General features: G+C 37.3%; 1 protein-coding gene across 2 annotated transcripts in view; it reads left to right on the top strand.

The window, feature by feature from the left end:
* The window catches only part of PPP1R1C (protein phosphatase 1 regulatory inhibitor subunit 1C), a 129,438-nt gene extending 115,853 nt beyond the window's left edge, over positions 1–13,585 (top strand). For both annotated transcript variants that reach the window (XM_019931476.2, XM_019931475.1), the window contains exon 5: positions 13,497–13,585. In XM_019931476.2, the coding sequence (XP_019787035.1) occupies positions 13,497–13,585 (89 nt within the window). The remainder of the gene's footprint in view (positions 1–13,496) is intronic.
* The last annotated feature ends 321 nt before the right edge of the window (positions 13,586–13,906 follow it).

Here is a 13,906-nt window from a genome sequence, read left to right as displayed (position 1 = left end):
TTAAAGTTCTTTCGACCCTGAAAGGACATGCTTCTATGATTGAGAAAAAGCTCTTTTCTCAATCTAGGTCTCTAGGCTAATATAGTTTGTGGGGAGGAGACTAGAAGGGATTAGAACAGGGGTCCAGGCTATTCTTCTTCCATGTCCATTGGTTTATATGGCTCCCTTACTAAAGCCTTCTGGAGGATAAAGGGGTCTGGTCATGCTCCTTTCTTGAGGTTCCCTATAATAACAAATGAAGAGATGCCAAAACAGGATTGCAAAAATGATGGGATTGTCAATATTTTCATTTGACAACAAAATTTACAATATGATATAATTGAACTATTCATAATTATAATATTTTTAAAAAAAGAATAAATCATGGTATGATCCAGGTAGTATGGTCCAGTAATCAGATGTATGTGTGAAGTTTTATGAGTGGTACTTTAAAAAAGTATTGTCAATAAACTTGTCAATAAATATGTCAATAAATATATCTGTTATTGTCTATATGAACATTTGGAGATAATATCAAAAGTCTAAATCATGGCCAGTTTTGCATAAGAGGCCCTAGCCAAATGGCCCTTCTGGTATCTTCTCTGAGAGGCCCAGCTACCTTGTGCTAGCAAATTGGAGACTGTTTCTACTCAGTGTATCAAGCCAGAAATAATAGTGTTCATTCTCAATAATTTCATTTTATCTCTAAAAATCTGATGGTTACTTTCAGTTTTATATATATATTTATTTTATTTATATATTATATATTTATATATATATATATATATATTTTTTTTTTCCCTCAGAGTAGTGTCTATTATTTGAGGAAGAAATGAAATAAATATCTAAGAAAAGGTAAACAGACTAGATACACAGTAAGTTAAGGGAACAAACTGAAAAAATTTCAAATAATTTTGGGTGTGCTAAGCCATAAACATACTTTAAGAGAATTTTGCCTCTGAAACAATGAAATTCAACAAGGGTTTTTGAAAAAGCTTACATTAATTTTTATTAATAATTTTAGAATTTTTCTAAGACAAAGGTGATTGTAAATTGAATGCAATGTATGTATACTGAAAGTAAGATTGTTTTTGCTTTCAAGAGAAGAATTTGGAAATTCAAAAGCCGTGGTTTTAGGGCAATTAATTTATAATGTCTGAGCGGGGTTGGAGTGTTCTAATTTTGGTATTGAAAAAATTTTCGCAGGTAACTGATACTCATGTGTTGAGAAACTGAGTAAATTAGGTAAGTAAACACATATTTTTCCTAATTATTACATTTAAATATTATAGGGCAGAAATAACAGAAAATTACCATTTTAAGCAAAAATGTTATTACTATTACTCCTTCTTCATGTAAACAATATAAAATGGCTACTCATTATAGAATTTGAGTATATAATTGCTCCTTTGCATCAAGTATTCTTAATAAAATCAAAATTTGAAAAGAAATAAAAGAAGTGGTATCAGCTCATCCAAGGAGAGTTTGTTAAAGATCTATGTAAAATGAAGAGAGACTGTGATTTTACACGTGGGAGACAAGTAAAACAGACCAACTGTAGGGCAGCAAATCAAAGAAGAAAGTAGGTCAGCGAGCCCCATGGTGATACAATGAATTGCTATTATTTAAAGGGATGGTCAGAGAGTAAAACTGCCTGTGCACAAGAATGCGTATGAGAACAATGGTAAATCTGAGCAAAAAAAGCAGGGTCAGAGCAAGAGTTGCAAAGCTCAGCGTGTGAACTGCAAGTCCTTGGGTCAGGCAGAGGATAAAACAGAACAATCTCGTCATTCAGAAGCTTCCTGGCAGCCAGGGCCAGCAAGCTGTGTAATGAGAAACAAACTGAGCTGAGGCCCTCCGCAGAGAAAAGGGGAGGGAAATAGCCTCAGGATAGGAGAGAACTGAGCTGATTTTGAGACTGCATGTAACTATCAACTCATCAGGATTAATACTTTCCCATAAAAGAAAATTTTAAGTTACAGGAGAATCACTGAGGAGACCAAAATACTTAATCAAATCCATTTACATTACTTATATTGTGAAAGCCATGTACCCAATGGGATTAATTAACTGTGTTTGGTGATCAGAACATTATATACTGGGGAAAGTGCAATTTCTCCTTTCCATCTTTAAGATTTACTGCCTATTTTCTTGGACTAGGTGGAGTTTCAGAATCATAATTGCTAAGTTAGTCTAGAGTGGTAATCTAAAATACTATAGGAGACTGAGAAGAACAAACTAACTCCAGGCCAAAAATAAACTACCTTTTCTATTTATTACAGGAGATGTGACTTAAAGGGATTGAGCAGAAGTTCATTTATCTGAAAAAAAATTTGGCTATGTTGAAAAGTCTTTGTATGTTGAATAGGGAATATTTTTAAAGAAAGTGAGATTGAAGTTAGTCATTTCTTTACTTAAAATGCACTAAGCATCACTCCCTAACACCATACACTAAAATAAGCTCAAAATGGATTAATGACCTAAATGTAAGGCCAGAAACTATCAAACTCTTAGAGGAAAACATAGGCAGAACACTCTATGACATAAATCACAGCAAGATCCTTTTTGACCCACCTCCTAGAGAAATGGAAATAAAAACAAAAATAAACAAATGGGACCTAATGAAACTTAAAAGCTTTTGCACAGCAAAGGAAACCATAAACAAGACCAAAAGACAACCCTCAGAATGGGAGAAAATATTTGCAAATGAAGCAACTGACAAAGGATTAATCTCCAAAATTTACAAGCAGTTCATGCAGCTCAATAACAAAAAAACAAACAACCCAATCCAAAAATGGGCAGAAGACCTAAATAGACATTTCTCCAAAGAAGATATACAGACTGCCAACAAACACATGAAAGAATGCTCAACATCATTAATCGTTAGAGAAATGCAAATCAAAACTACAATGAGATATCATCTCACACCAGTCAGAATGGCCATCATCAAAAAAATCTAGAAACAATAAATGCTGGAGAGGGTGTGGAGAAAAGGGAACACTCTTGCACTGCTGGTGGGAATGTGAATTGGTTCAGCCACTATGGAGAACAGTATGGAGGTTCCTTAAAAAAACTACAAATAGAACTACCATATGACCCAGCAATCCCACTACTGGGCATATACCCTGAGAAAACCAAAATTCAAAAGAGTCATGTACCAAAATGTTCATTGCAGCTCTATTTACAATAGCCCGGAGATGGAAACAACCTAAGTGTCCATCATCGGATGAATGGATAAAGAAGATGTGGCACATATATACAATGGAATATTACTCAGCCATAAAAAGAAACAAAATTGAGCTATTTGTAATGAGGCGGATAGACCTAGAGTCTGTCATACAGAGTGAAGTAAGTCAGAAAGAGAAAGACAAATACCGTATGCTAACACATATATATGGAATTTAAGGAAAAAAAAATGTCATGAAGAACCTAGGGGTAAGACAGGGATAAAGACACAGACCTACTGGAGAACAGACTTGAGGATATGGGGAGGGGGAAGGGTGAGCTGTGACAGGGCGAGAGAGAGGCATGGACATATATACACTAACAAACGTAAGGTAGATAGCTAGTGGGAAGCAGCCGCATGGCACAGGGATATCGGCTCGGTGCTTTCTGGCCGCCTGGAGGGGTGGGATAGGGAGGGTGGGAGGGAGGAAGACGCAAGAGGGAAGAAATATGGGAACATATGTATATGTATAACTGATTCACTTTGTTATAAAGCAGAAACTAACACACCATTGTAAAGCAATTATACCCCAATAAAGATGTTAAAAAAAAAAAAGTTACGAGTTGCAAAAAAAAAAAAGCACTAAGCATCTATAATGTTCAGGCTTTGTTCTGGGCTCTGCTGATCAGTCAGCGAACAAAACAGAGTATTGACTCTGATTTCATGGTGCTGATATTCTAGCGGGAGGCATACCAGAACTCCATAAATAAAGACATATGACACCAGGGAGTGATTAATGCTCTAAAGGAAGGAAAAAAAAAAATAAGATAAATCACCATAAGTGGACTGAAAGTAAGGGAAAGAAAGAGATGGGATGTTTTAGATGGGACGGTCAGTGGTCTTCTCTGAAATCATCACATCTCAGCAAAGACCTGATTGGCCAACTGAGGTGAAGAAAAAAAACATGTGGGTCCCTCAGAAGAAGAGGAATCCAATAAAGAGAGCAAGGATGACAGGCCTGAGGCTGTTTGAGGTCTATGTAAAATACCAATGTAGGCAAGCAAGTGAGGGAGCGTTGGAAGGAGATAAGTTCAGAAGGAGACAGAACCTAATCATGAAGCATCTTAATGATTATAACTTTATGGTGAGGCATTTGAATTTCATTCTTAAGATAATGAGAAGTCATCAAAGATTTTCATCGGAGGAATAATGTAATTTTTTAAAAGATTATTCTGTAAATTGTTTGGGGAATTAACTGTAGGGTGGAAGGAGAGAAAGTAGGGAAGCAAGTTAGAAGGCTATTGAAGTCCTCGAGGTAGAGATTAGTGATGGATGGGACTAAGGTGGTAGTGCTGGAACTGATGAAAAATGATTAGACTTGGGATACAATTTCGCATGTAGAGACCAAAATTTGGTCATGCATTGGAAGAGGAGTATGAAAGGAACAAGAGGAGGCAAAGAATACACTGGGCCTGAGAATATTCTGTTAACTAAGATGGAAAAGATTTGGAAAACAGAAGGTTGGTAGGGGCCAGGTGCTTGTTTCTCTTTGTTTGAAGATTGGGGACAGAATCAAGATCATGTTTTGGATATACTAAATTTGGGATGCCTATTAAACACTTAAAAGTCAGAATACAGTTAGGCTGTTGGTTTTATGAACCTGAACTCAGATGAGGGATTGGGACTGATAATATACAATTGGAAATCATCAATTTTATACATTATATTTAAAGCAATAGTATTGGATGAGATCACCTAGGAAGTGAGTACAAATAGAGAAAACATTCAATAACCAAGTCCTGGAACTGGCTGGCATGTAGGGTGAGAATGAGTAGGACTGTCTAGCTGAAAAGACCAAGAAGAAGTAGTCAATAAGGTAAGTGGAGAAACAGGTGTGTTTGGTCATCTTGAGGTCAAATTAGTGTTTCAACAAAAAGAAGTGACCACTTATGTTAAATGCTGCCAAGATTTTGTCTAAAATGGTGTGAAACTGACCACTGGATTTCCCCAGATGGAGTATGTTGGGGAAACTTGACAAGAACTTTTTTTTTTTTCTTTTGATACTTTGTACTTTTTTTTTTTTTAACATCTTTATTGGGGTATAATTGCTTTACAATGGTGTGTTAGTTTCTGCTTTATAACAAAGTGAATCAGTCATACATAAACATATGTTCCCATATGTCCTCCCTCTTGGACAAGAACTATTAATGGAGTGATGAACATAGAAGTCTGATTGGAGTATGTTAAGGAGAGGTTATAACATGATGTAGTCTATTTATTATACTATGAGTTTTGCTCTAAAGTTTTCTAAAGAAGAGAGAAGGGGCAGTGATGAGAGGTGGAGTGGAGTCAAGAGACAGTTTCTTGAAATGGAAGAAATGTTGTGGTTATGGGACTATTTTAGTAGAATGGAAGAAACTGATGATGCAAGAAAGAGAGGTCTTAATTTTAGGAGATTCTTTGAAAGGGTAAAAGATATTGTGAAAAAGAGGGGTGGAAAAAATGAGAGGTGAGGCTTATGAGAGGAGGCAGAGATATGGGCACTGATTCAAATATCTTGGTAGATTTGGCCATGCTGTTGTCAATTCATTAATGATTACTTCAATTATCCCTGAAAAAATCAGCTGAGTGTGAAGAGAGTATGGGGTTACTGGAGATTTGAGGAGTGAAAAAATCTTACAATCTGACAATCTCTGATGCATTTAGACCAGTGATGTTCAAAGTGATTCTTGATACAGGTGGCTTAATTAATACCATAAGGCTGACTTCCCCCCGCTGACAATCAGTGGGAAAGAGCTTTTATAGGTGGAGGGAAGGGGCTACATGCAGAAATAGCACAGTCATCTCTGACAGTCACCTTGAAATTGGCCATGCGGTGGACTGATCAGTGTCATCTTGATTGTTTGAAGTACAGTTAGTCTTCAGTTCCAGGGTCGGTTTGTTCCCATTTCTTTGAGGCCAATTCTCAGAATTATGGCAGCTTATGTCATGGCTACAGTCTGATTCATCATGTAGTTAACTTCTTCCACCTGGTGGGGGTTTCAGTGTCTACAAGACAGCTCAAAGGATATGGCTCAGAATATTATCTACAGCCCTTGAGGAGAAACTAAAGGTCCTTGACTTTGATGACTAAACTATTATTATTTGGTCTTGTTTGACTGCTTTCCTTTACTTCTGCATTTTTTCCACTTCCTGACTAAACTTATTCTTTGGCTAAAGTTTTTCTACAGACAAAAGGCAGGCTGAGGAAATGGGGGAAGGACCATAGGACCCTGCTGCACTTCAAGGCTATGGTAGCCAATAGTGACTATTGTTGCTTCAATAGGAAGGTACTCTCCTTGGAAGACACAGACTTCTATAATGCCAGCACAGGACATCCTTCTGTGGACACACTTAAAAAACACAGGCATCATTTGTTCTGTGGCTTTAAATGCAACTCTCCTTTTGTTTATTTTATTTTTAGTGCTTTCAAGGCTAACCATGGACTCCTGTTGATTGATGTATTCTTTATTTTAGATATGCTATTGTGTTCAATCAATGGCAGTCAAGTCCGGCAGGTGAGGGAGCCATTCTGTCTCTTTCTTAAGTGAAATTGCCCAACACTGTTTAGCTCCTTTATGTGTAGTGCTTAAAAATTTAACTTTACTTCTGAGTTCATGGAATGCATTAGCTTTGAAGAGAAAGGGGGTATTAGAAGGGCACTTGGCTGTAGAGAGCAAAAGAGGAACTCAGTCTATCAAAGTGATTCTCACCCTAGGCTGAATAGCAGGATCCTTGCAAAATTAAAGAACATATTCTTGCCTGGCTCCAGCCTCAGACTTACTGATAAAGATGTGGGCACTTTACATTTTGATAAGTGAGACTAGATTACTCTCCAAAGATATTCTTTGAATTCACACTTCTAATGATAGCAGGTAAGTATACCTCCTCCCCTATCTTCTCCTCAGCATTCACTGCTAAACCTTTCACCCTACCTTCTCCTCAGCATTTACTGCTAAACCTTTCACCTAGGTTTTACTCTTGGGCAACAGCTTTGGTAAAATATACGATAGGTAAAATATACATAAATATATAATAGTTATGAATACATATGAATACCATATAAACATGCTGCCCCTATTCTCATGTATGATGAAGAGAGAAGCATATTATACATTTATTCTTCTGCAGAGAAATGCTTCTGTAAGTAATGGGCGGTTAAGTGAAATGATCCTGTGTTGATTTGCAGTTTATATTAACTGAACAGTCCTCGTATTAGAGCAGAGATCAACTGTGCTGTTTATATGTAATTTACTCCAAATGAAGTAGAAAGGGATAGATTTAAGATGAGTTCAGGACATGATGTGTGTTTAGCTTTGGGATGAAATCAATATGTCACTTGATCTCTGTGACCCTCAGTATATTAATGTATAGCTATTTATTATAAATGAATGACAAAAAGATTAAACAAAATACATGTGAAAGCATTTGGGGAAATGCAAAGCACATTTTCAATCAGAGATGGTGGGCCTTTACTGAGGAGACTTGATGTCCCATATTATAGCTTAAATTATAGTCCTTGAGTATATCTAGCATGATTTTTTGATAAAATTTGAAGGATCAATATACAAGCAACCATTAGAAAAATCATTCTTTTAGGGCCACTGAACTCACTCTTTTGTACATAGTAGGCCTTCAGAAAACTAATGCTTGTTAAATGTATTTTGCAAATAGTGTTCTCATTTAGAAATCAGACTTACTGCTTCCCTTAATCTAATCAGTGTATTGCTCAGTCAACGGCTGTCCAAATTACTATCTCCTGAGTTGGAGCTCTTCTTTCCCACATCAGAACTCTCCAAATGCTTTAATTCTACATGTCTTCATTAAATTAACTTCATTTATGTGCATGCCATCACCCCTGACCTACATCCCCATCTGATTTGTAGTTGTGCCTCTCTCCTGCTCAACACACAGTAGGAACTTTATTATATTTAACTCCTATTGCTTCTTTTCTAATAACATGTACATTATTTGTAACTTGGTTCCATTCTGGGAATGTTGCTGGGCAAAGTTAAATTGTACATCTTCCTGCTTACAAACTCTATTAAAAACACTAACAGCAATGATGACAAAAAAGACTGAAACGTTACATCTAAATCTATCAGTTATAAGTTGAAAGAATTTGATAATGAAAAAAGCCTTATGATCTTGAGTCACCACATTTTCCTTCAGGTTTTAACTTTGGAAAAGATCAAAAACAGTGGTGGTAGATTGAGTCCTGGTGGCCCAGGTGAAGAGCCCCCAGTAGGAATTAGGGGTCCAGGTTTGTGTCCCAGCCCAGCTTATGATTGCAGTGTGAATTTAAGCAAGTCACTTTGCCATCTGAAATTGTCCTTTCATCTTTAAAGTGAAGAGATTAGACTAGGATTCATATTCACAACTATTTGTGAGTCAGAGACCCCTCTGAGATTCTGCTGAAAACTATGGACCTTCTTCACTGAAAAGCCACAGAAACAAGTATAAATAGAATTCCAAGAGGGTCAGAGGCTCTCAAAATACATCCACAAATTCCCCAGAAGACTTTCGAATGATTTCAAACTTCTAAACTATGTGGTTGAAAAAAAAAGAATCCATTTACATTTGCTACTTCCGATGTGAATTGTTTTAAAATGTGGATTTGGGCCACTTAAGTCATTTAAAGTTAGAATTACTTTTTTGTAACTTATAGTACTCAGAGTAAAGCAAAATATTCAGTAGGAAAGAAGATCTCCTTTGTATATGAATGCATCTCAGGGTTGGTGAGCTTGTGAGCCTGCCCTGCTACTCAATCCAGGGTTCCTTCTTGCCTGAGATGGAAATTTAGCTTTGACTTGGACACACACAGTGATGGGGAGCTCACTCACATGCTTATTGCTGGGCAAACATAAAGAGTTTAGAAATTTTCTTCTTTATATTGATCCATACAAATGTCCCTGACTTAACAATGGTTTGATTTAAGATTTTTTGCCTTTACGATGGTGCAAAAGCAATATGCATTCAGAAGAAACCGTATTTCAAATTTTGAATTTTGATCTTTTCCTGGGCTAGTGACATGCAGTAGGATATGGTCTCATGATGCCAGGCGGGGCAGTGAGCCCAGCTCCCAGGTAGCCACAGGGTAATGAGTGTACACAACAAATACAGTACACTTACAACCATTCTGTACCCATACTACCATTCTGTTTTTCACTTTCAGTATGGTATCCAATAAATCACATGAGATATGCCACACTTTATTATAAAATACGCTTTGTGTTAGATGATTTTGCCCAACCATAGGCTAACATCAGTGTTCTGAGCACGTTTAAGGTAGGCTAGGCTAAGCTATGATGTCCGGTAGGGTAGGTGTATTAAATGCATTTTCCACTTGTGATATCTTCAATGGGTTTGTTGGAATGTAACCCCATTGTAAATCTAGGAAGATCTGTACTCTGCCCTCACCACATGAATGTCAGCTATTGACACTATTGCTGCTCTCAGTCGCCACTTAGATAAATTTTATTTCTTTTTCCAGGCTTTTAGGAGTTCAATGGCAGCCTCTTTTGTCCTCTCTTAATTTTGCTAAACAGTGCAGTTTCATATCCAATTCTTCTGGAAGAGATTTTATAAAACTGCTTTTAATCTCAATTACTTCCTTCAATGGAACTCTTGAAATGCAGAATCCAGAATTGGGCAGCATAATCCAGAAAAGTCTGAACAACACATGGTTAGAGAGAAGTTTCCTCTCTTGAACTGCTGACTCTCCTGTTAGAAATGTCACCCACACTGCCAAGAGCTCTGTTCCTACAAACAGGTGACTCTGTCGGGTCATGTTGAAATTGTGGTCACCTGAATCCCTAACTATACTCAATCTAGGTTGTCCTCATTCTCTATCTTTTAGAACCAAAATAATCTTCCTAAAAACAAAACTCCCTTTGACCTCTACCTTAATTGCTTAGGCCCTCTTTCCAGCTCTTTGGAATACTAGTTTTTCACTCATCATGTCATCTTTTCTTCCAAGTTTCATGTCATCTACAAATGTGATAAACCTGCCTTTTTCCCCTCTGAATTAATCGATAAACATATTGATGTATGGTTTGCCAAATGTAAGCCTCCCTTTAGGGATTAATTATTCATAATTCTTCACTCAGTCACTTTACAACTTCATCCAACTCACATTAAACCTCCTGATCTACAGAATGGAGAAGAGCACGAGTATGACGTTCTGTGCAGGGGCAACATTTCTTTCTTTTCCTTTCCTTCTTTTACTCAGTCTACTTTCTTTTCCTCAAACTCTATTTTCTTCACTCCTTCATGTATTCATACCGCATATCCTTGTCTTATACATGGCTCCTTTTCTTGTATGTTCATTTTGTTACGGAGAAAAGAGCCTCTGTGCATTTTGGGGATCCCTCTGCCTTCTGCCCGAGTGCAGGGCTGTCTGTGTCTTTCTTGCTCCAGGAGGCCCTTTGCCACATGCTGGGAATCAGTTCACGTGCAGGTGAGGTGTTTTCCTGTGTGTTCGTTAGCATTTGGCAGCAGAGGAGAATCTGAGAATTTCACCAACACCTCCAGAGCAAGTTACTTTCCTCCACCTCCAGAATTACTCAAATATTGAATGAGGCTTCAAAGAAAATTTAAATACAAGGCATATGTGTGTTTGGTGATAGGAGGAGTGGCGTGGGGAGAAAAATTATTAGACAGTTTTCACAGACTTCACACATTAATCTCAGCATTTATTGCATCTATAACCAAACAAACATTGCTGAAAGGAAAAAAGAAAAATTCAAAACACAAATTAATCAACCATCCGTTATCCAATGGAAAGATGATGTTAGTGTAAACTGCTTTGGGAACCAAGGAATCTGTGGTCCTGTAGAGAGGTTCGGCAGAACAGCTCTGTGACGTCACCTACTCCTGCCTCATCAAAATCTTTCACCTGGCAATAGTTAATGCCACACTCAAATAAGACCGAGAAAAGCCCGTTCCAAGGTTTGCTCAAGTGAGTGATTTTACTTTAAAGAAGGCTTTCTCGTATAACTTTGTGGCCGTTATCATTATAAAATAAATAAGTGGGTAGACCTATAGTCAAGTATGGGAAGTAGATGATTAATGGTTTAATAAGTTGGACATTTGGTTACCATTTTTTTTAATGTTTGACTCCCTCATATAGACAAATCAATGTTGGTATTAAGTTAAACCTAATTTAAGGGAAACTGTCTGAACACAACTGCATTACTCTGTAGCTACTTTGAGGATAAAAGGGATGAGCCCTGGAGGCAGTAGAACCTTTGCAAATCCTGGGTGGTGCAGACAATTTTAGCTCAGGAAACAGTGGCAGGCAGCTGAATGATTACTATGCTTTAACACTTCAGAGGGAATGCCAAGACGGTTTGAACCAGATTAGTAGGTACTGTAAACCTACAATAAATCCTAGAGATTGATAGGTGAGTCTAGGTTAGCATCCAAAAAGCTAAAAGTGAAAATGAGTTGGGGTCTCCTGACAATGGAACTTTATGCTTCATTCACTCAGTCAGTCGGTCAGTCAGTCAGTCAGTGAGTCAGTCAGTCAGTCAGTCAGTCTATATTGAGGGACTATGATGTGTCAGAACTTCTTTTAGAACCACACTATCCTTGTAAAGTTGAACAAATCATTTATCTTCTTGAAGTCTAGATTTCACCATCCAGGTATTTATCTCGTGGAGTTGTGAGGTTTAGTGACCCAGGTATGTAAGACTCCAGCAGAGTGACTGATTGGATGCTCATTGAACTCCTTTTCCTTCTTAGCATTTAGACCTCTTTTTCTCCTGTGTAATCTATAACATGATGAAATAAGTTCCATTTGTTAACAACAAATTTCTCTCTATGGTGATTGTGAGTGATCTTTGTTTGCAGATGAAATTACAGTATTTAAATATTATTACAACTTATCAAATATTTTTGCAAGATAATCAACCAAGTCCAGGGGTGTCATTCCTTGCCAAATGGCACTCTGAGGTTGCTGACTGCAATACATGCAAATCCACTCTTTTTTTTCCTTTTTTTAGTTTCTTTGTTTCTTAGTAAACATGAGCAGTGACTTCCTTTCATTTATCAATTCTAACTGCAATGTTGTTCAGTAATATTTAGAAAAGTCTCATAAACCAATTTACTAAAATATAAAAATCTATAAACTTTTCCATGTTACGCATCACTATATGCAGAGTGTCAGCTAGTATGATGTTATAACAGAATAGACCCAAGTGAAATGAAAGATAATTTTGTAATGATTGTAGTAGTCGCCTTATGATTTATACTCCAAATTTGAGTTAATTTTGAAAAAAATCTGAATATACATTATTGTGGAACTGCCAAAGACATATACCAAAGTGTCACCTCATTAATTCCATCAATCATTTATGCAATCAATATTAATGAGCACCTACTGTTTGCCAGGCTCTGTGTCTGGGACCCCAAAGTGAAACCCCATAATCCTGACATCAGCAAGTTTGTTCTAATGAGAAAAATATGTAAACAAATACTGTTCTATAAAGTAATTGATACAAGAGAAAGTGATCCAAGAGTAGGGGGAAATATGATAAAGACCCAGCTAGGTCTACTTGGGGAACTGGGGGAGCCTTCACAGAGGAGGCAAGCTGCTGTCAGGATGAGTGGGAGGTTATCAGGTGGGTGAGTAGGAAGAAGCTATTCGGCAGAGAGAATAGAATGAGAAAGACATGGAGGCTTGAGGGAGCCTGGAGTGACCTGTAATGTGGAAGAGCAGGTTAGTATTGTTAAAGCATAAATTACTGTGAAAGGGGGAACCAGGAAAGGCTGGTGGAAATGAGGCCAGATAGGTAGGGAGAGGCCAGGTCACACAGCCTATATATCAGGCAAAGGTGTGTCAATGGTTTTCCTCTGTGTAGGTTTTGGGGGAAGTGATTGAAGAATTTTTAATACAAAAGTTTCAGAATCAAATCTGTATGTTTTGATTCCTAAAGAAGACTAACAGTATTCTGATTCTTTTGTTGTTTGAAAGTTACAGAAATGGCACACACACATCTCCTCGCTCCTGAGGAGGGGCAGTAAGAGCCTGTGAGCAGATTTTTAGTTAACAGGTTTTTAATAGGCAGTGATGCAATTCTTAATGGAGAAAATTTAATTACTATAAAAGACATTCTGTTTCAAATGGGAATTGGGCTGGGTGTGTTTTTATTCCTCAGTGAATTAAAAGGTTTATATAAGATTAGATTGTTGAGATCCTTGGAGAAAACACATACACACCAGTGAAAACGTTCCACTCATTTTCTTTACCTCTTGCAGCAAAGCAGTGAATCTGCCAGAAATAAATTGAGCATAATTTTTATAATTTCAGGGGTTAAGCATATGAAAGGCCAGAATGAATCAGCATTCCCCGAAGAAGAAGAAGGCGTGAACGAGAGAGAAGAGCAGTGGGACCATTAATAACGGGTCTGCAGCAAGAAGTCTTCTTGGGAATAACTGAACTATTAACTTTTCTGAATATCCCATGGAACACCACTGCTTGACTTCTATCTCTGCTCTCCACACTCACAGAGTAGTAATACACCTCCTGGGAAGCGCCCCTTGATGGAACTTTAGAACTACCTACAGATCGTTCCATATTACTTACAATTAAAAAATAAGTATTTATTTAACAACAGTGATTTTCTTTTTAACAACATAGAAATTTGCAAACATGTGAGTGTTCTAACTTTAATACTGCCCAGCTTAATCCCTGATGCCCTACTGATAAGATTTCCTTCT

Source organism: Tursiops truncatus, chromosome 7, assembly GCF_011762595.2.
Source record: "Tursiops truncatus isolate mTurTru1 chromosome 7, mTurTru1.mat.Y, whole genome shotgun sequence".
NCBI classification, from domain to species: Eukaryota; Metazoa; Chordata; class Mammalia; order Artiodactyla; family Delphinidae; genus Tursiops; species Tursiops truncatus.
The sequence above is the reverse complement of the archived record's forward strand: the minus strand, read 5'-3'. Positions and strand labels throughout refer to the sequence as shown.